Here is a 27,093-nt window from a genome sequence, read left to right as displayed (position 1 = left end):
TGCATATCTCCAGGACAGCCTGACTCCGACATAATCCCCTGTGCAGCCACACTGCGGCCAAGGACGCTTCCAGCTTAGCCCAGGTAGCTGAGTTGGGACAGAGGTCAGCTTGGGCACTTTATTCAAGTATTTACGGAGCTTGTTGGTTGATTTAGCAGCCTGTAACATGTTTCTCACTGCAGACAGAGGTACCCTTACACTGCGTGGCACAGTCAAACCTGAGCGCCCCTTGCTTGTGCCACGCAAAGAGCAGTAGGACCTGGGGCCATGCATCCTTCAACACAGACACACTGTTTCTCCCCTTTCTCCCTTAGCTTGCTGTTCAGGGAGTGCAAATCCCACCCCGCCCACCACTCAGCCACTGCCGCTGGCCACACAGGAGTTGCTAGTCCCACTCCTAGCTGCCGCAGCCAGAGCTTTGCTTGCCACGCAGACCCATGGTGGTGGCTGGTGCACGGGCCAAGGGCTGCAGCAGGAATAAGCCACCACTGCTCAGCTTTACCTTCCCAGCACCAAAGTCAGTCTTCCCCACCCACAAAGACACCTGACAGACTCAAAACTCATGTTAAGGATGCGATGAATTGAGGTCAGAAATCATTCCAGCTTTGACATGACCCAGGGTGCAGGGCACATGGCAACAAGCCTATCAGCTGCACATTGCATTTAAGCTGAAGTTTCAGCTCTGGCCAGCTAAGTTGATGCTTTTATCCAAACTAGGACTCATGTGCATGTAGATCCTGGCTCAGAAGGCAAGAGAGATTCCAAGGGTTTACCACATCCACTGTGCTCTTTTTTTACTTAAAAAATAAAACAAACCGCACCAAAGCAACCACTAAGCAGGCTTACAAATTTTGCCCTTTCTATGAGCACTCAGAAAGCTCCCAAGGCAGCTAGTCTGACCCTTATTAAAATCCCCACGATACAAAATAATACAGATGCAATAATGGTTTTGCTAGAATTAGACTGAGCTCACCGTTCCTACTGCTCCCTATTGCAAGTTATTTATCTAACACCACAAACCATTCTGAGTACAGCTTGTGTGAGAGGTGTCACCACAAAACACCCAGGGCATGCCTATGCAAATATCTGCACAACTTCTCTTATTGACAATCTTCCATTAACAACATACTGTGCAAAAGATAATGATCATTTGTTCCATAGGACACAATTCGTTGTGCTTTTCCCTCCCACACATCCCTGGTTTTTAGAGCACTGCCTGCTTTTGGGAACTCTGCAAAGCTGATGTAGGTGGAAACATGTTGATGAGGGCAGAGCAGCAGTGAGAATGGTGATGGACTCCGCATGAGCCTGCTCAAACTGCCCTGCAGTTCAGGTGTTTGTCCTTCTGACTTGTAAAGTGACAACTGATGGTCACAGCACATTACACCAGAGCCTCGGGACCTGCAGCCAGTGCCACCAGCCTGCGTGACCAAGCAGGACGGAAAGCTGCCAGCGAGACCCAGCATATGATCGAGCTATTCTATAAGCATCAGTGCTTTGATCCACCAAGTTCCAGGACAGCATGAACTACAAGTACCCTGGTGTCATGTAAACCAAGATAGTCTGGTCAGCTTTTGTTCATGGGAACATCCCATAAGCTCCCAGTTAGCACAGCTAGCCCCATCAGCAGCCCACCGGCAGCAAACCACCTTCCCTGCTCCACCCTCCAGCTCCACAGAGGCCGGGACAAGAGGCTTTGCTACCCCCAGCATGTCCGTAAGGACAGGATCTGTGGAGGGGACACAAAGCTCACATCTCAAAAATCTGATGCTGGTAAAGATGCTGCAGCAATTGTCAGGCAAGGAACCGTTACAAATTACAAACTGGGTAACCGCAGTTAACAAAGAATTTTCTTAGGTTAGAATGAAAGATACAAATTATTCCCATTTTCTCTCCATATTTTTTTTTTTAAACATTGGAGGGAAAATGAATGCTGTTCTGAATGTTTCATGTCATACCAAGTGCTAAACCAAATTCAGTCCCAGGCTGAAAACACCTCCTCAGTGTGAAATCCCAGGCGGCTGGACCCGACGGGCAATGGGCTACCTCAGCCGCTCCCGGCATCGCCCAGCGCCTGCTGGGAGCCCTTCTGCCTTTGCAGCGGGGCAACTGCGTGAAACAACTTGCTGCCTCTCCCGGGAACATTTCACATCTCCATGGAGATTGATTACCCCCAATCACCCAAACAGAATTTCTGGAAGTTTCTCAGTTCCTCATATTACTGCACAACTGTGACAAATTAAATCAGAAACACTTCAGCCCAACAGCCACAGCAGTCCTCAGAAGTTACTCAGATAATTACTCAAAAAATTACTCCAAAGCCTCAGTCCCAGCACCACAGCTCAGTGAGGCACCTGCTATAAAGCTCATGCCAGCAGGCCAGCGCTACTGTCCCCCAGCAGACAACAGGAGGATTTGAACCTTAATCTCCTTTTACCTTCCTTTGGGGAGGCTAACACATACATCAAACAGCACAGGTCGTTTTGCTGCTGTAATACAAAACCCAAACATGCTACAGTTTCACCACAAGCAGCAGTTTGCTGCATTAGACTTTTCTTCTCAGCCGCATCCCTCTTCTCCATTGGATTTAGGGGTTAAGAAACAACATGACTTACAGTTTACTGTGACTTTTACTTTTTTCACATCTGGAACTGAGACATCATTTTCTGCACTGCATTCATATTCCCCAGCCTGGTCTCTTGTAATTCCATAGATGTCCAGGTACTGTCCACTCTCAAAGGGCTTTGCTGAAATGAAATAATCAGAGAAAAAAATTACTGGATTCTGAGCACAAACCACCTGAAGCTCCACCAACATCCAACCAGCAGCTGGAGGGTTTTGCAGATAACTCACATCCAAAGGGGGGCATGCTTACTTGCTCAGAAACCCCAGCTCCAATGGGGCTGCAAACCCCCTCAAGCTCCTGAGACCAACTAAGGGTCCTCTCCTGCCTCACATTTGAACTCAGCAGCCTCCAGATCCATGAGAGCACTTCACAAAATATAAGGCACAGCTGAGTCAAGACCTGCCTTAAGAGTCTTAGCACCCATCATTTGGGCTTATGGTTTGCACCTGGGCAGAGAGCCGCCCCCAGCAATCAGCAGCAAAGCCAGCAGCCCAGCTGAAGGGGCACCTGGAGCAGCTAAGTCACCCTACTGCTGGGGGTCCCAGCATCAGCTTCCCACCACAGGTGTCCTCACTTCTCAGGGACCGTTTGACCTTGTAGCTGTATGTTAACCAGCTGGACATGAAGGGTGGTAAACCTCATCACCTGGGGGGCCCTGTGCCCCGAGGCTGCCAAAGCTAGATGTGTCCTGGAGGGAACCGGTGGCTGATTGCCTCTAATGGGTGGCCATGGGTGCCAAATGGGTGGCTCATCCCACGTCCTACCCCTGGGAAAAAGCCCTTTCAGGTTTGCTCACCACATCACTCATTGCTTAAGTGTTGTGCCCTGATAAACGTTTCATCACATTAATTAAAAATTAAATAATAGCTCTCCTTTCCTACAGGACCCAAACCCAAGAAGTAACATGCTCACTCAGTGTTTGCCTTGTTGCACAGGAGTAAGGACAGCCAGTGTGAGCACTTAGGAAACAGGCAGAGGTCTGTCCGGTGTAAAATGGTACAAAAACTGAACCGGCATATTTCTGTATGTGACTCCTTAGTGCGTTGCAACTGAAGTCATTAATTATTTTAGAGAGCAAGAACAATTATATGGTTCAAAAGCTAATTTATCTCCACTTGACGTGGAGTCAGAGCACACAGGGAAATTTTTGTAGTTTTCTAAATCCCAGCACTTTTGCCTACTGTGGTTCCCACCCTGCAGTGAACAGTTTGGTATTCTTCAGATGAAAACTGCTACCTGCTTCAAAGTTCATCTTTCTATATCTTTTGAGCAGTGCACTCTTGGTGGGGAGCAAATTAATTGTTTTACATTCCTCACAAGGCATTCGCCACATAAGAAACCAAAAAATGTTAAATATAACTTTTATCTTAAAACAAAACATCATAGCAGCCACGACTACAGATGCTGGATATTTTAAGCCTAAAGGTTAATAAGACTTGCTGAAAGTGTCGTCCCAGACAGACAAGATTTTAATTGACTATTAATAACTTTGCAACTTACAGAGCAATGAGGAAAATCTGAACTGGGTAGTGAGAACTAAGCAGAAGTATTATGTTCATGTCCATCACAGCAGTGAATTTCATTTGCTTATCTGTTCATGGATTAATGTTTTAAAGTGTGCAGGGTTCAAAACATCAATTATAACAGTGCATCGCGTAGCAAGATAGCACTCATTAATAAGCACAATACACCATGCCTGTCACGGGAAAGAGCCCCAAGTAAGCACTGGTTATGTAAAGTAGAAAGATAAGACTGAAATTGGAAAAACATTGTGAACTGAAGTGAACATTCATAAAATGCAATGAAATAATTTATGGCATATGAGAAATTGCATGAGAATGAATTTTTTTCTCTTCCATGTTGTTTGTAGGAGTAAATTACAAAAAACGCCCACAACCCCTTCCACAGACAATCCGGCAATTACTGTTCATATCATGGCCCCCGTCCTGCTCTGCTTTGGCCAAGTTGAATCAATTTCTAGGAAGATGTTATTGCTGTTGCTTTGAACAGCAGCGCAGGATGCAAAGCCCTTGCCTGCCCCGGGGTGTCTGCCTGGCAAAGGAGAGACCTTCCAGCAAGGCTTCTGCTTTGTTTCTAACACCAAGAAAACTATATAAAATGCAGATTTTATGTGTGGATAAATGTGAGGTTAAAAATTACTATTAAATGATGAGATTGTAATGCTCTCCAGTGTCAGTACTTCCCTGGGTATGTGGTATGCACTGAACTATGCTACACTGAATCCTGGGAATAATTTATGATATATCCTATTCCAGTTCCCAACATCAATCTGGAAAAAAAGAAAAAAAATGTATCTCGAACTGCCTAGAATTTCATAAAAATATTTATTTATGTTTTGATGTTAAGCAAAAAGCATCTTCTGCTTTAAACTTGTGGTTTAATGTAAACATAACCCATCAGGCAATACCCTGGTTCTTTGCCTCCCAGGTTTTGTGCCTGGCTACAGCATAAGCAACTCCAGCTCTCAGGGCTGACAAGCTGTCACCCGTCCGGCCAAAAACCAGCACCAAGAACAGTATCTGCAGGGAAAGCCAACGGGGGTCTGGGTGCTGGCACCAGCCAGCTTCGGGGTGCTGCCGCGGACTGGGAGGGCAGCACAGCGCCGCGCTGCAGCTCCAATGCATCAGTACTGCTGTCTGGAAACCTGGTGGGAGTTCCCACAATAATTCCTGTTAGAATCTTTTGCAAAAATGCCCATCAGCACTTTTCATAACCCTTGTATTTACAGGGGTCTAATGTGGAGCTATTAACCTAATTTATGCTGCAAAATACGCACGCATTTTTATAGTGCTGTAAACCCCGTATATTTTATGCAACTCACGTACGTGTCTGAAAATATTAAAATTAAGTCATGTCCCCAGAAATTTTGCATCCAGCTCACAGAAGAAAGCTTTTAGTAAATATGAGAGATAAATACTTTTCTTAGGGAATACACAGATACCATGTTTCATCTTTCCTATTCATCCGCACAGTACTTCATCTTCTTCAGCTTCGTTTTAGTTCTAGAGATTTCCCATGGCTGTGTGAGAGAACTTAAATCACGTTATGCGAAAGATATATGCATAAGTATATGTAAGCGTATTTATGTTACATTGGGTGCACATCCGGCTCAAGGAAGGATATTCATAAGCAGCAGGGAGAACAAACTGTGGGTGAAGACACTGGTGAATGAGCCGAACCCCAGGAGACAGCTCAGTTTTCTCCCTGTTTCTCCTGCGATGTCTTGCTGCCCGGGGAGCCGTGCCTTGCTCTACCCCCCCCGAGGACCATGTGCATCCTATGGCCCTGTCAAGCCACCAGAAACGTGTCTGGCTGCCTTTGCTGGCTACAGCCAAAAGGCTTATTAGACCTGGTACCTGAGAACAAGAAATCTGGAAGGTTCATTAGCACCAGTCCATCAGCCTGAGGTCATGTTAGTGGGAAGAAACTGTTGAATTAAAAGAAACATAAACATGAGTACCTCGTGTCCAAGGCCATTCCTGATGGGTTTTTCAGAAAATCTGTTAATTAGACTTACTGGTACACATAATGATGTGTAAGTAATCTGCTCTGGATATCTTAGGTTACAAGACCAGGTTCTCCAGCCAGGAAGAGAAACACCTGGGAAAGTGCGCTTGGACACCTGTTTGCTGCTACTGCCATGTGATATGATGCTTGATAAATCATCACGCTTGTTATTCCTCAGGAGAGTACACAATTAAAACTGTGTTTTCTTCCCACGCATATGGTACCTGGCATCAGGTGTAGCACACGTACACATTGCCATATGGACCAGTTCTTGAAGGCTTGGATGGATGAGTTTTGCAAGGGTAGCATTTTCCTCCCCTGGTGTTAAACATAAGTCAGTAAGAAGAAAAATCTGGTGCAAGTCCAGGGTAGCTCCAAAAAACTCTGCGGATTTCATCTGAGCCAAGGTTTTTGGTTTTTTCCTTATTCACTAGGATAATAAATACAGTATAGCCCCAGTTTATGAAATGTAAAACCTGTTCAGTGCCCAGGACTGGCTTTTATGACCCAATCTTTGAGATACCTCATCCTCCAGCAGAGCGTGAAGCCCCTGGTAGGGCTGGGAGTGTGGAGAGCCCGAGGCTGAGCTGATGCCAATCCTGGTCCATCACAGGCTCTGGACGTTTCGATGGTGCACACAAGAGACTGTGCAGAGCTGAGTGAACCGTCTCCCAAAAGAGGGAAGGCACAGAGATTCCAGCTCATCCTTATGTACACTGCCTCGATGATGAGAACTGGACTCAATGTGAGAGAACAGAAGGCGTCTCCAATGATGATACCATGATGATGCCGTATGGTTATCACCAGGTGCTTTAAGTAATCTGTAAGGTCCTTCTTGATCTCTGAGGCTGGGTGGGGATACAGGATCAAGGGCACAAGGAGGCACCTTTCTTTCATGAAGATGAGTTGCTGTGGCATGCTGAGAACAATCTGAAGTCTGAACAGTTGGATTCACCCAGAAAAATGATCTGAAGCCATTTCTATTGCTCATTATGGATTCTGGGTTTAAAGTTACACCCGATGCTGTAATTGAATAGTCCTCTCCAAGGAACTGCAGGCAATCTGAACAGCTCACTGTGTGCTAGGAGAATGGCCCTGTCACACTGGGGACCATTTAAACATCGATTGCTGAAGGCCATTTAGCTTCAGAGAAGCCACGCTCCACATTTGAAAAGAAAAACCAGATTAAATGTAAAGAAAAAAAATATATCCCAAACCGACTGATAAATTGAGGTCTGGAGGAGATCTCCCAGCTGACGACATGAAACAAGAAAAGCAAGTAGAGCAATTTTGTGAGAAAGGCATGCTGATGAGAGGAAAGAGATGTGAATATAGATTGACAAAGTTGAAAGTTTCAGAGATGGAGACAACAGGGTTACATCTATATGTGAGATATATAGGCCCGGAGACAAGCATTTGGAGAGCTGCCAATGTGCATGCTCATGGTGCGGGCAACGTAAATCTCAGCCAGTTATCAAGAGATGTTGTGTGTAGAGGGTAGAGGTTGGTGTTACAAGAGAAGTCGTCACAGTTAGTTTTTCTCATTCTCTAAAGCTACATCAGTTTCTGCCCCTGCTCCGAACCACTGCCACGCTGCACTACGTGTCTGAGGTCCATGGGGTGATGCTGGTCTGGAGCAAGTCTGAATTTTCTATTTGCAGACTTCATGCCACAGAATACATGGTCATTCATGCTCCAGAATATGGACTGACTTTTCTAGATTTAGAAAATTTAAATATCTAGATTTAGATTAGATGTTAGGAAGAAATCCTTCACTGTGAAGATGGTGACACACTGGCCCAGGCTGCCCGGAGCAGCTGTGGGTGCCCCATCCCTGGCAGGGCTCAAGGCCAGGCTGGACGGAGCTGGGAGAAGCCTGGGCTGGGGGGAGGGGTCCCTGCCCGTGGTGGTGGGGGTGGGACTGGGTGGTCTTGGAGGTCCCTGCCAACCCAAATCATCTTGTGATTCTATGACTATTCTGCCTTGGCAGCTGCGTACTCGTATAAAGGAGAGCCAGCTCCATTTTAATACTTGAAGAGAGATACGGTCAACCAGGTGCAACTTTGGGAGAAAAAAACCCCACTGGAGATACCAGTTTGTCTGCATGTTATATCTTCTGGATATTTAGCTTCAACTCCACTCTGATTTTTGCAGGTGTGCTCAGAACCCTGTGTGCCGGCAGAAGGCAGAGGTATGTAGGTGCAGCCTGCTGCAGATGTCGGGTTTTCTCACTGGAAGACCACAGCCCGCGGCAGGAGGCCATCTCTGCACGGGGACATGCAAAGGGCCCTTCAGCAGGACGGGGTCTGCAGGGCCCCCTCTTACACACAGGCCACTGGGTCTTCTGCACCAAACAGCCAAACATGAACGGTCTGAAAACAGCCTAAAAACCCTTTCTCTGCAAAACCAAAATTAAAACCATGGGGGGAAGAAAATCTTTTTAATAAGAAAGCGACACGATTAAATCTCACTTGATCTGATTTATAACTCGTAGCACTTAATGTGGAGATTTGGCTCTTGGGAAGGGGTAATTATTCCCAGCGAAGCCCCGTGCCTGTGGCGGCTGTCAGGAGAGACCTGGCCCGTTGGCCAGGCTGCGGGAGCCCCGGGTGGGGAGCAGGAGGGATGTGGGGCAGGAGCAGCTGGGATGGGGCCAGGCAGGCACCCTGCGGGACAGGGCCGTGCTCACAGCTCTGCTGATGCCCGATGGCTTTATAACCTTCCCTCCTCCTGCTGCTGTATTAAAATGATGCACCGCAAATGATAGGCTATTATTTATCGACTGATTATCTGTTTGGCTCAAATACATTCGTTGATCCCTCCCGCTTTATAGGACTCTTCTGCCTGCAGTTTGTGGAAACTGGAGTCACTGTGAGTTAAATGAATCATTAATGTCTATTGTTTACATATTTCTTCATAGCCCTCAAAAGCAACACCATTTTTTTATAAAATGTGGGGTTTAGAAAGAATTCTTAGTATGTTTAAAATATGATTTACTCATAAAAATGCCCAGAAGAAATGATTCTGGGAAACAAAACAGGAGATGCTGCAGGTATGGTCAGGATGAATGTGGCATCTGCTGCTTACTCGCTGTCACCTCCCTGCAGCATCTGCATTCATCAGCATGCCCAGACTGGGTTTGCTGCCTGCCTGCCTGCTGCCTGCCCGGAGGGGATGCCCCCAGAATAAAAATAAAAAATAGCAGCATCTTGCTGCATTTTAGAGATTATCTGTTACTTTTCTCTAAAAAATTTGTGCAAGCCCCAAAATTGACACACTTCGTTCAAAAGACCAGTATCTCCCAAAATAGCCCTGAGGGACACTATAGCAAAGGAAGGGGAAAGAGGGTAAAACGTACAGTTGCTTGGTTTGGTTTTGAACATTAAAGATTTTGTTTCACTGAAATACCTTCTATGATTCATAAATCACTTGAAGGTGCAGTGTTTCTCAAATAAAAATGAACTGATATCTGAGGGAATCAACTAAGCATGTACCAAAAGTCTAATTTTCATTGCATTTTATGAGTTATTAATGAGTTCATCTACTTTCATTGAAAAGCAAGAAATACTATTTGCTATAAAATTATCCATAATATACTTATTTCTGTGCAATGCTTTTGTAGTTTAGTTTGAATTTTTGTATTTCATGAAGACTGTAATCTTACTCTTGATTCTCAGTTCCTTCACAAAGACCCAATTATTTGACCATCTTAAGTTTGAATATTCTTCCCCTGACAACTGTATTTTAACAAGCACTATTTTTTTCAGACTGTTAAAAGATTTTAAAAAGATATGAGGATTTCTAGGAATATCTTTCATGCTTTGTGAAGGGATGCTCAAACTTCTGGAATGGTCCTGACAAAAATGACATTTTTCTGAGAAGACTTCCTCAGAAAGCCGCTGACCACAGACAGCATAATGTCACCTGACCCCAAAGCAATGGACTGTGATACTGAATGTCACTTAATTGGATCCTAATACTAAATCTCGGTACTTACAAGAATGGTACTTACAAGTATCATTAAAAATAAAATAATAAAATAAAATAAAATAAAATAAAATAAAATAAAATAAAATAAAAGGCAAAAGCCATCTAACCTGAAACCAAAAGACACTGTCTTTGCATGGGAGAGGTGTGGTTTTGGAACTTTCTTGCGTTTTGTTTGTCCCAAGGCAAAGGAAAGAGCCACAGCAAGCAGATTACGTTGGGCACTGCTGCCTTTAAACTGTTAATGAATCTCCTGATTTACTGCATATAGAGCTCCATGCCATTCCCCCTTGAATTCTTGGGAAGCTGCCAGGTATTTTTTTGATATTAGGGAACCATTGATGTAATGGCATATGATGCCTTTACCAACTGAAAAACTCCCCTTCAGGATCACAAGCCAGGCCATTAAATTAATATAAAATACTAATCACAGAACTTCAAGTCCCCAGACGGTTGTAAGATGGACCGATCCACCTATGCCATCCCCACGTGCCCATCGGTGTGATATTTTGCTGGCCCATGCACATAGCTTTTCTCATGCAGGGGCTGACAAAAGACCCCAAGTCCCCCCCAAGCCACCCCGTGTCCCAGGGGATGTGTGATTTGGGTATTTTCCAGGGAGGCCTTGCTCATCCATGCCCAGGGGCAGCTCCTTGCAGCACAGCTGCAGCTGAGGCAGTGCTCAGGTAGGAGGCAGCAGTGCAAGTTTTGCATTTGGGCTGTACAACCCCCAGTAGCTTTGCATGCCAAGAGGGGTGCGTGGCAGTGGCTCACCCTGGGCTGAATGAATAACACCAATTTCTGTGCCCGGACTAATCGCTGAGGTGCCCAGACCCAGCTGGTGTGAGCAGCAGCCCAAAGCATTGGTGCTAACAGGGACATGTGTCAGGCCACCAGGATGGAACATTTCCTGACTCATGGAGGTCCTGGCCAGAGCTGGTGACTGGGAGAAGTGGGCATCCCTGTTCAATCAAAAGCACAAAGCAGTGGGCTCGTGTAAAGTACCGGAACAGGGAGCTGTAAACCCAGAGCTGAGAGCTGCGGCGCTTCCTCAGGCAGCACAGAAAGAAGAGTTTAGTCAAGGCAGAAAAAGAAGAGGTGTTCTCTCCAAACCCAGACCAGGAGCAGGACATGAAAGCTTTGTAATGCCCAAGGCGTCTAAGCCCTAAATTAATATTATCTTTGTCAGCCCAACATGCTGGCATGGAAGGCGTGACTTCTGAAAGCTGCTGTGCCAACACGTGCAGCACACAGCAAAGCACCACCCGCCGGCTCCTCCGGCAGCTCGGGGCGGCCGAGAGCACGTCCCTGCCCCTCCTGCCTCCCGATGCTGTGATGGGCGATGCCAGCCGGTGCCAGCGGTAAGCGGTGCGGCAGAGGAGCAGCCAGCTGTGCACAGGATTCTCCTGCATATCTCCTCTCTCCCACCGAACAAGTGAAACCTCCCTGATCACGGTCAATCTCAGCCCGTCACTGCTGAGTGTCCCTGCCTTGGTCTGTCTCTGAAGGTTTCCTGGCTTGTCTCCAAACTCTTCCAGCTTGGTTGCAAGGAACAGATGTTTCGGCTCAGTCTGGTAATGCTTCACCTGACCGAGGAGTGCAGCGCTAGCGCCATAATGAAGCTATCGCCTGCAAGATGAGTAATGATGGCATGAGGGAGGCATATCACTGTCATTGCTGATCAGGTTAAATCACTGAATTATTTTACATTCCGCTTCTTAGACACCTAAAGGGAACAAGCTTCGCTTTTGGTCTAATGCAGCAATAAATCTATGGCCATTTAGGAAAGGTGGCTGGATGTCACTGCCACTCAGGATGCTGCATCGCCACCCTGTAGCCCATGAGAACATCACCGGCTCCAGACTCAAAGGTTCATCTGCAGTACATCACCTTGACGGAGCGATAGCTCCGTAGGGAAAAACCCTTCCTCACCTTTAGGGCTCTTACCCAGCATCTGGGAAGGTGAGATGCCATCACTCGGAGAGGGAGACAATGGAACAGTGGCTCCAGGCATTGCAAACCCAAAGCCATGAACCAGGAAACAATAATCACTGGGCAAAGCAGACTGAGCAAAAGAGGTCTTGCTGGGTGGCAGTACTGCCAGGCTGCTTGAAGTACCTGCTAATTGGGCTTTGAATTTCAAAGTCAGGAAAATGTGGTTCAATAAGAACATCCTTCACACAACTTGATTAGTGTTGGGAGCAGCTTCACTGCGCAAAGGCAGCGGCTGAGCGGAGGGTGGCTGAGAGCAGCTTGCCACAGATCAAAAATTATATAAAGCACAATTGCAAATATATCAGAGGGCAACAGTGGTGTAAAATAACCCTTGCCAGCAATGACATCTGCTCGATTTGTAGAATTTAGTAAGACAAAAGACACAAGGCAGAAACTTCTGTTTCTAGAACTTTCAGCTTTAAAACTGTTTTCAAGCAAGAGACGGAGCATTTTAAAAGATGAGCTCATACTTTGTACACACACAAAGCCCTGGAAATCTGATAATAATTCATGTCAGTTCAGTATTTTCAGCCTGAAAATCCAGGTTCAGAGAACTTGCACTTCAACAAAATACTTCTTATTTCTGTCACGTGTGGATAACATCTGAGAAACGGTGGTTCTTTAGCAGAAGTGCAAGTGGAACAAAATATTTGACATTCGCTTGCTCATGTCAGGCTATGTTTATTTCTTAGGATTTAGCTAGAAGTTTTACAAAAGCCTCTCTGCTCCCCCCTCCCCAGCATCAGCTTCCCGCAGCAGGCTGCTTCGGGAGGGGTCTCACAGGAACCGCACTGCCTGGTCGGGGACTAGCAGTGCCTTTTGTCCTGTAATTGAATTGAATCAGCTCTTAGGCTCATTCCTCCCAGACAGCCCTATCATTTGAGTGCTCTGAAGATGTATTACACTAATATATCGTCAGAACGACATTGCTATGATGATACATTAATGCAATACATCTTCACGGCTTTAGGGCTGTCCAGAAACAATAGGATGGGCATTAGATTCAGTTCAGTCATATCACACTCATGCACACATGCCCCGGCGCCAAATGAAATGTGTTGGAGAAGAAGAGGAGTCATCACATGAATATGTTCAAATCTAAATGCAGGCTAATTTCTGGATATGCGTAGCTTTCCCCAGTGTTAGTGAAAAATCTGTTATTTTGCATGTGCTAAACAGTTCTTACAAGGTTTTCTGGGGTGTTGTTGGGTTATTTTGGAAACACTTCAGTGTCACCCTTCTCTGGAAACAGGACTGAATGAATGAGGAGTGTCCTGGCGCTAGGGATTTGCCTTTCACTTGACATGGGGAAATCTGTCTTCATTCAGCTAAATTCACAGTTTCTGAAAATCTGCTCTCACAAACGCATGCACATTCATACAACCGGTTTACCCTCATGTTTTAGGAAAATAACCAGAAATTAGACTGGAAGCGATAGGGATAAAACTGTGAGAAAAGGGAAACAGAGCAGGGAAGAACTGGAAAATACGAAACTAGAAGTCACCAGAGATGATGCTGAGGAGCCAGGCTGAGTTGTTACAAAGGCAGAGGGGGACTGTTCAATATGAGCAAGCCACAGAAGCCGGGATGATATAGTCAGGAAACACCACATGCAGCTACAAAGAAAACAGGAGATTCCTGTCTCAAACTATTTTTTTTTTTCCCCTGCAGCCAGTGACTGTGAAACCTGCTAGCAAAATGTACATCACACATCAGTCTCCTTGCCGAGCCAGTGATGCTCAATCTCTACGCTGGCAGGTAATGCAGCATAACAGGGGTGGATGTGGAGACTGAAACACTGGTGAGGACCTAATGTGCGCCATGTGGGGTGCCTGGGGTGGCTTTGCTTTGTCGTGGATCGGTCCTGGTGGGCTAACTCCCACTCCTGGCAGGACTATGTGAGGTTCACTCCAGGAGAACATCCACCAGGTTTCCTTCCTTTGAGGGAGTGGAATTCACGCACTTTGGGTGCCTCCCTATCGGCATTTGAGTTCGGACTAGGAGTGCACTTTTGAGGTGCACCTCTTGGTCGCCCTCACTTCTTGCACCATGCTTGGTCCTGCAGAGCGTAAGTGCAGAGCCCAGCCTTGTGCGTGAATCCATTGGGTAACACCACCACGATGCCAACAGGAACCAACTAGCATGAAAATACTTGTTTGAAACATGAAACTTGATTTAACAACACTCGTGGTAAATATTACGATTGCAAAGCCAAGCACACTGGACAAAGCCAAAGGTGAGGCTACTCCTGCAATCTTTTTATGCCCTTCTCTCTATATGTATATTTGATATAGACCCATCGTGGTCACTGTTGTCTAAATACAGCTGTGCTTCATTTGAAGCACCTTGCTTCCCCCAGCATCTGCCCAGATATTTAGCTAGTTTGGCAAAACATAACCGACTGCATCTGACCCACTGCACCCCTGCTCTGCCTGCCCTGCTAGCTCTTGCTGCCTCCTGTGAGAGAGAGCAGCCGCTCTGATGCCTCTATCCATGTGCTGTATTGGCAACAGCCAGAACAACCCTCTGGGATGTGGAGAGAAACCCCACTTCTCTCCATTTGCTTAATTCAAATACAAACAAATGCAATTCCCCTGCATCTTGAACGTTACACTATGCTGGGAGTGGCATTTCAAGAAGTGGCATTTTGTTTTAAGGGAGTTAGGTAGAAAAAGTTTTGCTTTTTCCATAAGACTTGTTGAAACTATGTAATTTAGCTTATTTTGTATTTAGAAAAGCCTGGAAAATGTTAGGCTTTCCCTGAAAGCAGGTCCCTAAGCAGCAGAGCGCCCAGGCGGTGTGTGCTTCTGCTGGCCCCAGACCGGCTCAGCGTGGCTGCTCTGCTGGACGCTGCCCGAGCATCCTGGCTGCCGGGCCCTCTGAGCCGGGAAAAGTCACCTTTGCAAAGGTTTGTCAATACTTAAGCGGAAAAGATTTTTGACATACAGCACCCCAATTTTGCAAAGCAGGAGTACTTTATCAAAAGCTTTCTGAATGGCTTTTGTTGGTATGGCTCCTGGCGGCACCGGCAGCGCTTGCTTTTCCGGAACGGCACCGTAGCACCTACCCACCCTGCGTGCACAAGTGTTAAAAGCTGGAGTCATGTTTCAGGTAGACCTTAATTCTTTAAAATTCTGCCTTCATTCTTAAACTATTGATGGTGCACTTTGCTCTTAAATGTCAGAACAAAATAAGTAATACCTGCAATTTCTTCAGATGACATTTCAACAATACCAGATTTTCAGATTACAGACGCCAGCCCGGTGTTTCTTATGGTGTTACACTGAATGTGTAGATATTGTGGATTTACATAATGGGTTTGTATAATGAATATTTATATAATGAAATCATTTACATAATGACTGCAAGTTAAACATGCACAATAAAGATTCCAGGCCAATAATTTATGTACTAAGTTAAAAATCACCTCTAAACAAATTTTATTTTTATTCCTATGAAAGGTTCATTTTCTCCCTGTTCAAAAAAATTGAATCCGACCTTACCCAAGTAAAGGCTGCACCGATGCAAATCATGATAATATTTTTGAATTAGTCTATATTGAATCATTTGTATTCAGAGATTTCAGTTTCTTATCTTTTAGTAGCAGCTTTGACAAACAATTTCAGAATATTCTAAATATGATTCGTTAATATAATTTAGTGTTGTAGTTTAGATGCGATGTTTGCATGTAAGCCTCATTAGTGCCACTGGGAATTACGGGAGAAAACTGGTAGAAATTACAAAGTGCAGATGAAGCTTATGTTTAGATAAAGGTAATTTGCTGCAGACAGAATATAAACTGTTGCAGAAATCTGGTGTTTTCAACTCTCTTGCATTTTGTTTTCTAATAAATCCAGGCTTCTTGTTTGCCAGACGGATATGTAATTGGATTTGAGTGCCATTTATAACTGTCTGTACACCAGAACATACACCTGAGCACAAAAGCGGTAGGTATGGTGTTATTGAAATGGAAAAATTCTTCTTTATTTGGTAGACTAGCAGACAGAACACATTCTGTGAATTGTATGTTTGCTTCCATCACATTTTACAAGACCTCTGAGCAAAAAGTTATTTGGATCCTATGTTCTCCCACTTCGGACAGAGTTCTGTCCATTAATCAACTGGGGGACACCCAAGGCACATCCCAGTGCTCTGCAACAGCTGCATCGGGGCTCAGCTCTCAGAAGGAACAGGTGTTGTAATGATGCATCCCTGTAACACAGTATTTGCAATGAGTTTGCCAGGCCTCAGCACTGAGCCTTGTCAGAGCATTGCTGCCTGGATTTATCCTGCCCTGCCCGTGGCTTCGTCTTCCTTGTTTCAGCTGGGGCAGCGTTTCCTCCAGCTGAGCAGGCGTCCAGCTAACCTGGTTTAACTCTGCCCTTCTGCGGTACAGCCACGATTTTACACAGCCAGCAGCAGGGAGCAGTTACTCGGTGTGTAACGAGGTACTTCTGACTGTTGCACAAAGAAGCAATGCAGAGAAACACGGGCTGGTGTGGGATTGCAGGCTTGAGACATGGGGACAGGGGATGCAATGCAGAGGGGGGCAGGCACGGGCTGGATAGAGATGGTCAGGGGCTGCCACAGGAGACCCCACAGCTGCGAACAGCTCACCCACGGTCAGCTGAAGAAATGCACATTTGGAGCTGGACAAAGCAAGGGTTAGGGGTATCAGAGAACAAAGGGATTATATGGGACGTATGTAGAAGGCACCATGTGCCATAAATGAGGACTGAATCTGGAGCTGCCGAGCAACAAAGAAAGAACAGAGGTGTAAAAGCACAATAGCAAACATTTTAAAATGACCGCAAACAGATCCTAAAAGGAGGAAAAAAACCCACCTGGACATAGTATTCCTCCCCCCAAAGCATCCCGGGTGCTGACAACTTGCCGTAGCAGTTCCCCTCCCAGGATGAAACCCCCAACCTTCACCAGGAAAAGGATAGAAACTAAGTGTGTCTATAAAAACTTTAACTGCATCAGTGTTCCTTCTTTTTTGGTAAGTCATAGAATCGCAGAATGGTTTGGGTTGGAAGGGACCTCTGAAGATGATCTAGATCTAGTCCAACCCCTCTGCCATGGGTAAAGGATATCAAATCCAGGCTAATAATGATTCTTCAGTTAAAACTCTTTTTTTTAAATAACTATATATATATAAACAAGCATTTTTTTGTTATTGTATCAGTTGTACTTCCTCTTTGCCCATAAATGAGACCGAGCAGTTCACAAGCACCAGTGTAAACACATCTGGGGGTGTAGTCAACCAGTCACGCCACCAGGAGATGTTCCCAGTGCCACCCCAGGCAGCAAGCCCATGGCAGGTGCGTATCCCACTGCGTTTACAATAAATAATGCATGCACATATTGAGGGCACCCCCAGGCAAGAGAGACATGGCCATGTTGGAATGAGCGCAGTGGAGGGCCATGAGGATGATGAAGGGGCTGGAGTATCTGAACTGGGGAGCAGCCAAGGAAGGTGGGGTGTGAGCCTGGGAGGAGTGGGCTCTGGGGGTCCTGTACGTGAAGGGGGTGTAAATGAGATGGATCCAGAGACACAGGAGATTCCATTTAAACATGAAAAAAAGCTTTGGAAAAAAGCATGGAAAAACCCATGAATAAAGTGAGTGTGATCAAGCACTGGCACAGGCTGCCCGGAGAGGCTGTGGCATCTCCATCCACGGAGATATTCAAAGCCAATTGGACATGTTCTGACCAGGCCGTGGACCAGCTGATCTCCGAAGATCCTTGCCCACCTCAGCCATTTTGTGATTTTCTTTTTTTTTTAAAATACCAGATTTGTTAAGCCCTTTATTATTTCTTAAGTAATAACACAAATTTGTTAATTTGTGTTCCATCTAACCTACTGCTTCCTGGTGAGAGAGTGAGGGATGTGACAAAACCAATCCAACAAGCCACCCTTCCCCAAACAGAATCCTAAAAGGAGAAGGTGCATGGGATCTGCAGGGTGACCTGCCAGCTACTTGGTCGAGATGCTCTAGCAGAGAGGATGAAACAGAGAGCATACGGTACATGGATGTTGCTGTCTCCTATGGGCACGGTTCATACATGCTTCCACGAAGGGCTGAGAAGGCAGAATGAAGCAGGCGTCGGGCAAGGGCAAGAGAACAAAGCCCAGGCTGTAACTGCCTGCCCTTATCTCTTTGGTGGTGAGCAAACCTACCCGTCTGCCCCCAGTGTGCTGTGCTAGGCACTTGGCAAGGGCACATCATCACTGCCCCATGAACGCTGTACTGTGCTGTCTTTGATTAGTTTTGTCCTCAAATTTCATTTCAGTTCTCATTGTGGTAAATGTAATGGGTCTGCAGCCGAGTGATCGCATTTTTCCTCTCAGTCCTCGTTCTCGGTCCTTTGGTCAAGATACAAAATCAGTGGGTTTACAGAAAGCCCTTGTGATTGCATGCACTAATTTTGTCTGAATTCAAGATGTGGAGTACCTGATTCCTCCTCAGTCCCCTTCTCCAGCCTGAGTGCACTAATTCTCCTTTTCTGCTTTTTTCCTCTCCAGGAAAATTGCAACAGCTCCTTTCTGGAGACAATCTAATGCTTTAAGCTATTACTCTAAAGTATCACCACGGTTTCCAATAAAATTTTATTTGACATTTAGTTAAAATCCATTTTCTGCTACAAGTGAATTTTTTTTCCTAGTCCCTTGATGGACACTTCAAGCAGAATTCATTGTCATTGTCTTAAAGGTCAGAAGTTGGGTTTTTTTTTGCAGATCTTGCTTTGTAAAGCAAGCTGTTACTCAGGATTATGAGACACTGTAGTAAGCTGTGACAGTCCATGAAACCATTCTTCACTGCAATTACATGGATTTCATAAAAGTTGTGTGAGCAAACAGAAAGACCTTCACTGCAAAATCAATGATCATTGTAGAGTCCCTATGAAAGAACCAGTGCAATCCCAGTCTGGCATGCAGCAGCCAGCGGGCAGCGGGGAGTATCTCCTTCCACAAAGACAAAACCCACCGGGATTTCCAGGGCCAGCAGCTCTGAGACAGGGAGCAGGGATCTCCCCACCTTCGAGCGAGCCAGGTCCTGCTTTGCTCCAGGGAGCCAGTGGTGCTGGCTCTGCACCGAGTCAGGCAGGGTAGAGATGCCTGTGACGTTAGCTAAACGTTTACTTCAAATATGTTACAAGAAATTAAAAGTCTAAATGGAAATACTACGCAGAAACTATACTTTTAGATGCCATTTTGTTTGCAATTTTTCATACATATGAATTAAACTGTTCGATAAAACCATTCTAATAAGCCATGCTGTAGCACGGGATACTGGTTCAATGGCAGTTACATTAAATTTAATCTGTTGCATGATGTGTTAATGTTTTTAACTTTCACGCCTACTTCTAGAGAGCCCTGTGTGCTCTTGATTGTTTCCTTGTTTTGATTTTAATTGGAATTGTTTGATAAATGTCTGCAGCCTGTTAAAACAGGCTTAAAAATAGATTTAAGGTGGCTTTATTTCTACATTCCTGTGTTACGGTAGCGTTATAGTTTTCCCTGATCGCAGCTGAAATCTCAAGAACCTTTTGTTTTCTGAAAGTCCAGTTAGGCACACACTTTTTAAGGCATACCAGAGTGATGCTGCCACACTTCTGAAAACTGAAAATGCAAAACCTGTTACTGGTGGAATGTTGCAGAAAGCGCCGGTGACAGACAGCTATGCTTACCAGATGGGGAGATGTGTCTCCAAGAAATGGAAGGCTCTGGCTTCCCCGTGGCCAGGCACACCAGGGTAACATTGCTTCCTTCGTTCACAACGATGTCACTTGAAATACGAAATATCTTCGGAGAAACTGCAATGAAAGAAGGAGAAAGTTGTAACAGAAAGCTGCTGAACCAGTGCTGGGATAGCTGCTGTCAGTGATAAAAATACATCCACTTGTTGAAATATAACTGTGCCCAAACCCTTGTTTAGGTGTGACCACAGCTATTTCCATCACGTCTGCAGAAGCTCAGCCATGGATGCAAAATGTTACAAATAAGAAAGCAGCGATTTCCCCCATTTTGTGCATAGCAGGTTATGTTACCGAGTCCCCAGTAAACCACCACCGATGGATGCTCTTGTTTAAAAGAAGGCTGAGCTTGCTTGTGACATTTTGAAAAGAAGATGAAATTAAGTTTTTCTTGCGCTTTTAAAAATAAAAATGCCTATTACATCTATTCCATGTGTACTTGGAGGGTCATATCTGTAATTGGAGAAGACTAAAATACATCTATTTCTGTTGCTTTGTATTGTTTTTAGCCTTGCAGTAGCAACACAGCTAAGAAAAAAAAAAGCTAGATTTTTTTCTTCCCTTTCACCAGCAGAATTCTCCCTTAAACTCCATTTTCTGTGCTATTTATATATCTGGGCATACAAGAACAGAGTTCCACATGGGTGGAAAATGATGGAAGGCATTAAACGGCCTACTCTTAAGGGAATACTTTATTTCTTGTAATGTTACACGTGGAGGAAAGGAACTCAGGGACCCAGCAATGAAGGCAGGAATTCTGGATTTCAGAATGAATCTGTCTTTCTAAAGAAATATGTATTTCTTTACATGATGTGTTATTACATTTGATATAGAACTCAAATAATTGCGGTAACAAGGCATACCCTATTGACATTGCTCAAAAGCACTCTTCTCTATATGAGAAACAACAAATTTTCTGCAAATATCTGTAAAGGATACAGCTGTTGTGCATGGGTGTTTCAGAAACTTCTGTAACGACTGCTTTAAAATCAAAGTGCTCTGCAAGGTAAATGGGTGCCAATAAAATGAGGGGAAAATGATATTTATGATCTTCCATTTTCCTAACCGAAGTCTCTGTCCAGCTGGAGCTTTACCCTCCTGAGTGCCACAGCCCCTTCTCACTGGTTTGCTCCAATTTGCTGTGGCCAAAATCCCACCATCTGAGCCTGCACATACACTTTTGCAACCTGGAACACATTGTTAGCGTCCCTTCGACGTACTTTAAAAGTACAGAGCTTTTTTTGTATGCACAGACTGGTCTTGGGCGCTCTGGGATCCCCACCCGCAGATGCTCTCCAGCCCTTTCCTTGCTCCAGCAACTGGAAGTATTTCAATACTAGAAAAGAGCTGGGGTCAGACAGACTTAAAAAAGCTGGAAACCCTCAGTGCTTGCCTGTGGCTGTGAGCAAGGAAAACTAAAAGCCTGTGTAGGATATTTTTAATTAGCAAACATTGTCTTTAGGGAAAACGAAGGTCCGGAGAAGGCTGAGCCTTCCCCAGTTCCTACAGCAGCGAAGGTTGGTATTACCCACCCCTGAAGCTCAAGCAGGTTTACACAGTCACTTGGCAGAGGTACACCCCTGCATTTGCCACAGTCCAACCCACAAAGGTGACACCCCCCTTCCCTCCCGCGCCGCGACCTGACAGGCACACAGCTCTCACAGCCCCTCGGAGCCAACACACACGAAGAGCCGTTTCCACGGAAAGGGAGCATGCATTTTGCAAAGCCCTGCAATGAACCCGTTACTCAACTGCCTTGTGCAGGAGTCCCTCCCATCCTAAAGGAGACCGTGGGCAGCGTCCCCCCCTGCCCCCCCAGCTGTGCCATGCCATGCCATGCCCCTTCCTTGGGGTCTCCCATGCCCTGGAACAGGCACGTTGGCGTTGGTAATAGAGGTCTCCCCACTCCCTGTCCCAGCCCAAGCTAAATATCATCAACGTTTCAGCTCAGCAGTAGACAAAGACCTGAAAGGAATTCGTATTTATTTGTAGGGTCTGAAAAATAAATATAATTTCTAAAGACAGCTGGTGAGGGATCATTCTATCTGAAACGCAGAAATCCATCTGAGAGCAGGATATCATGAGTAATGGGGCATATGCAGTGGCTTTATTCAGTCTACAATATTTTTAAATTATCTTCCTAAACCTGAGCTACTTCTTTCTTTATCCTTCAAGAATGAAAGTACTTCCAGAAAGTCAAGTAAAAGAATCAAATAACTCAAAACAGTTCTTCTCACAAGTAAATACATACAACTGACTGACGCAATATCTATTTGGAACTGTGGAAATATCTTCCAGATTAAGTAAATGTTACGGTGTAAGATTTCCAAAAGCATTAAACTTATTATTCGAGGTTCTGCACCTTTGAAGCTCGAAAAAAAAAGAGAGATTTGCTCATGTTCTGGCATTACTGAAGCAGTACCACAGAGGGATTTTTCACACCTGACACCTAATGCTCTTTATCCAAGTGATTCTTATTTGCCTTAAACTTGTCAATAACTGTAGCGGAGGACGTGGCTGGAGCCCGCTGTGCTGCCGTGATGGAACCTGGGTGGCCAGTACGGACTAAAGCAAACTAAAGGAGGTCTCCTGGTGCTCAGGCTGTGCCAGGGTCGGGATTAGGTTTAGTCCAGTCTCCTCCCTGCATCCATCGCCAGAAACTGGGTGGCTGAAATATGCACTCACTTTTCAGTATACCTATTTAATTAGTGCCACTGATAAAAACAGATTAGAAATACAAGAACATTAATTTCAGGGGAATGGGGAGCTCTTGGCGTGCTCTGTTGCTGGTCCTTCAGCTCAGCTACTGCAGATGCTGTCAGCAGAGTGGCATAAGGATCCAGCATAGAAGCTGGGCCATATGTGCAGTTGTAATCCAATCTCACAGAACACAAATTTCCAAAGAAAATACACTGTCAGCCCTGCCATGGGCAGGAACCCAGGACTGAAGGAACGGGGTTTCATTCAGTTCACACGGATGAACTTGCTTTTCCAAGGTAAAGATCAACACGGTCTACCCTTCTCTGTGCTGCCTAAAGCAAGCGTTGTCTTCGTCCTCCATTGCCTTTTCTCCATGGGTTTTATTTGCTCTTTATCGTTTACCTCCTTTCCAAGTGTCCGCTTCTCACAAAAAGCAGCACATTGTCTCTAATCTCAGGCCCCCACCCTGGATTTCCTCCTGCAGATCCAGGTCGGTCCCTCTCCCTGTCTGGGGACAGCCGCTGGCCCTGGCTGTCGGTCTCACCTTCCCTGCCTCTGGCTTTGCCTACTGTGTTCAAACCCCAGACGGATAGTATTTTGTCAAAGATTTTAATTTTGGTAAAACCATATGTTCTAATGGCAAACACTCTGAAAACCATCCCCTGGCAATGCTACATGTAAGCCATGGTTATGGAGCACAGAATTTGATATGAGCAAAATTCAACTGTAGTAACGTATTTATGGAATATATGGCTGGGGGGGTCACTGGGATAATTTGGTCTGAGCTTAGATAGTCACAGGCTCTAGGAATTTTCCCAGGAGCCTGACTAAAGTATGAGTAGAAAGCTGTCTAGTCTTATCCTGGTGACCCCAGGTGATGCTCACGCTGCCACATCTGGTAAGCACTTTCAGTGAATACATACCCCCTCACCGCCAGGAAACAGCATCTTTGTTCAAAATTGCATTCCACTAAATTCAGCTTTTGGAAATCAGATCTTCATAATGTTTTTGTCTGCCAGACTGAAAATCCCCCTTACTATCAAGTGTCTTTCCTGTGATGAAGGACCCATACAACGTGACAGATCACCTCTTTCTCTGCAGATGATTTGGGCACTACAAGCTTAATTTTGGTAAGGCTTCCTAGATAATATTTGGTTCTCCCTTTTGAGGAATATCTGAATCGTCCTGAAATGTGGACAGTGGAACAAGGCATAATAGCTTAGCAGGAGCCTTACCGACACTGTGTACAGAGGTAAACCCACTACTTTAGCTCAGCTTTGTTTCTTCTTTCCCTGTGCAGTGGTTATCACACAGCCCATCATTCCTATTGCCCCTCCAGCTCCTGCCGTGGCCAGCCTTGGGGGGAGGGAGGGGGCAGGAGGCACCGAAGGGCTGAGGATGGCTAACTGCATGTATCTCCTGCGTGGTTAAAAAAAAAACAGTTATGTATGCTACTACAGCAATGTCAATACCTGGAGGCTTCTCTCGGTCCCATTGCATGTCCACCTGTGACAGCTTCCTGAGCGGTACTATGGGAACCTCCTCTTAGTTTCCCCTTTAAAACTGCATATCCTGTGGAAAAAAACCTTGTGTCCCCAGTGGGAGAAGGGTAGTGTCCTCAGGGCTCTGCCGCAGAAGGGACCTGCCTGCTCTGTCCAGCGTCACCCTCTGCCCTACACCTCATGGCAGCTCCGGTAAGATTTTCCCCCATCAGCTTCCCCACCATCCTGCTTTTTCACCTGCATATTTGGAGGAGCTGCTTTGTCTGCTCAGATCTGCTCTCCCTGAAGCCTGACTGATTGATGCTGATAGGAACTGAGTCTCTGGCTCCTACTTCTTCCTGGAGTCCAGAATTATGTGTGCCATTATTCTGCAAGCAATTGACATTGAGTCTATAGTTCATTGCAGGGTCTCATTTCTCATTTTCAAGGACTGGGATTATATTCTTAGTTACATTCACATGTACATAAATGATGCAGCATAATAAAGCTTAATAGTGTAGTGGGAATGACTGTAGGGTAGAGCTGCTTTTGTAGTTGCTGTTGCTTTTTTGAATGTGGGAAAGGATGTCTTGTTTTCATCACAATTCAGAATTACCATGTAGAAATTCTGGAGCCTCAGCATAAGTGCACCCATCTTGTTTCTTAAAATATGGGCTGTCTTACTGCGCCCCCCCCCCCCCCCCCAACTGAAATGTCCAAATCTACATAGTATCAAGATTATAACATATGTGGCTGGACATACAGCTCTGTTTTTCTGATTTTTTTTCCCAGATAAAGGTGGTGACAAGTTAGTAAATACATTTATTTATAGTAACATTTATTAAATCAAACAGTGACCAACTTTCTTTTCAGATTATAATGTAATCAGTCCTGTCTTACCTACAGAATATAGCCAGTCCCAATAAAACATGTGAGAGGAATTGGATTTTAAGTACAGAAGTGTTACATCTAGGAGTGTGGCAAGAAAGATTTTACCACCAGAATCTAAGGAACCACCTGCTTCACCCCTCCCAGGTGTTGCAAGTGTAGCTTTGCACTCACATTGCCTTTGCTGACACTTTGCACACTTGCTTTTCAATAAAGAGTGATTTTTTTTGGTGGAAGAGAAGTATTATACAGCCTCTTTTCCAGAATCCCCAGTACCCTTTGGTTCTTCATCCAACTGCTGGGCTGCATCCCCACCTCTCTGTCTGCTATGATAATTTCATTTTTTCCTAATTATAATTACATAATTAAGCAATAAACACAGCAGGGGGAGAGAAGATGTTGTTTTCAGCAGCTTAACTGACCATTTCTTTTGGACTGGAATTAATGTGTTGACCAATCCATCTGTGCAAATGCTTATGCATTTCTAACTGCGAATGGGCAAACAGCAACGTGCACCGGAGTTGGCAAACCACGGCGGGGGCAGCGCATTTCAGAGCCCCTCCTGCCCGAGGCACGCAGCTCTGCTGCACCGCACTGTCTGAGCACAACACACGCTGCCCAGGGCCCGAGCTGCAGCGGAGCGTTCTGCAAGGGATGCTGGTGGAGAAGCTGTGCGTCCCAGAAGTGCCGTGCCTGTCGTGCCTCAGCCTTTGCTTCTGCAGAACCGCTAACGTGCAATCAAATGCATCTTTCTAAAACCGGTACAAATCTCAGAAGGCAAACGCCTCCCCTCAAAAGCACACACAAACACACTCCCCAGGAGCAGCTACCAGCCCCCAGGGGTACCTGCTCCCCTCCATGCAGGGGCGAGGGGCAATGCAACACCCTCACAGCACAGCCCTGCCACATTTCTTCTTTTTTACAGATTTTCTGATATAGTGGCACAGACAGGGTACCACAACTTTTGGCATTCCCCCGCACACAGAAGAAATGGGCTCCTCCAAATAGTATTCCATACTCCTTCTGATGAATCCCAGAGTCAGACATTTTCAGCCAAAGGGCAGGTGGACTCCATCAGTTCTCCTCCTGCAGCTGGCTGGAGCCCCAGTGCACAGTCTCTGCTGGTAGCACTTCACACCCCTGCCCGTTCTGTCCCAAATATGCAAGGGCTCAATCTGGTTTTTAAATGTGCAGTATTTTATAATAGCTTTTATACTATACATGAGACTATGGTTATAAACATGTACGATCTATTGCATTTGTGCTAGGGAGACAGATGCCCCGGTGCAAGGACCCCTGCCCAGCACCCTGCCCCATGACGGTTTCCCCGCCGCGCTGCAAACACCCCGATGTCATCGCCAAGCGCCCGGGGCAGCACGTTCCTCTCTCTGCCTTTATCTTTCATGTCTGCATCTCGGTGAAGTCTTTTTCCTCGTGCCCCGTTAGATGAAGTATTACAGAACTACAACTGAGCTTTGAATACGGAGCAGGAGGAACCCCCCGGCGGCAGCTCTGCGCCTGCAGCACTGTGTCCCTGTCCCAGTTTTATACCCACTGGGTTTTCGCACTCAGCGTTGCACAGAACACAGACCCCACTGTCCTCGCCTTGAGGGACACAAAATCCCAGTGGACAAACACTTTCCAGATTTTGCTGAAGACCGGAAGGTCTGATCCAGAAGAAGTCTGCACACTTTTGTTTCTTTTTGAGGCTTATCATCAGGAATTCCGCAGTCCTTTGATTTGAACTGTGACATGGTAGAAGACGGAGAATTTTCTCCAGACTTACAGAGTGCAGATTAAGTGATTTTCTCTTAAGTACATGCTTTGTTCATTTTCTAATTGACTGGGCTCTTCTTTAATCTAGGTTTTATAGCAGGGAAGTCAAATAAAATCTAGCAGAAGATGTCTGTAAGTCTTATTACAATGGCACTGAGCAGGTTGCATCATTTATGCACTTCCAAAATAGAATTAGAAAATAGATCAATGCAAGCCATACATAAAGTAAAATAATGCACTAGTCAATACCGAAGTGTAGTCTTGCTGTATAATATCATTCTGTAAAACTACAGAAATGATGCAATATGATCTAGAACTCATGAAAACCTGTAGATTTTATTTTTATCTATG

At 45.4% G+C, this 27,093-nt stretch overlaps 1 protein-coding gene across 1 annotated transcript in view; it reads right to left on the bottom strand.

Moving 5' to 3' along the window:
* The window catches only part of NEGR1 (neuronal growth regulator 1), a 293,449-nt gene that overhangs the window by 90,038 nt on the left and 176,318 nt on the right, over positions 1-27,093 (bottom strand). Inside the window, exons 3-4 of the mRNA XM_080407034.1 lie at positions 19,832-19,957; positions 2,616-2,747 (exon numbers count right to left, since the gene is read on the bottom strand). Coding sequence (XP_080263160.1) covers positions 2,616-2,747; positions 19,832-19,957 — 258 coding nt within the window. The remainder of the gene's footprint in view (positions 1-2,615; positions 2,748-19,831; positions 19,958-27,093) is intronic.

The sequence above is a fragment of the Falco punctatus genome, assembly GCF_963210335.1.
Source record: "Falco punctatus genome assembly, chromosome: 11".
Taxonomy (NCBI): domain Eukaryota; kingdom Metazoa; phylum Chordata; class Aves; order Falconiformes; family Falconidae; genus Falco; species Falco punctatus.
The sequence above is the reverse complement of the archived record's forward strand: the minus strand, read 5'-3'. Positions and strand labels throughout refer to the sequence as shown.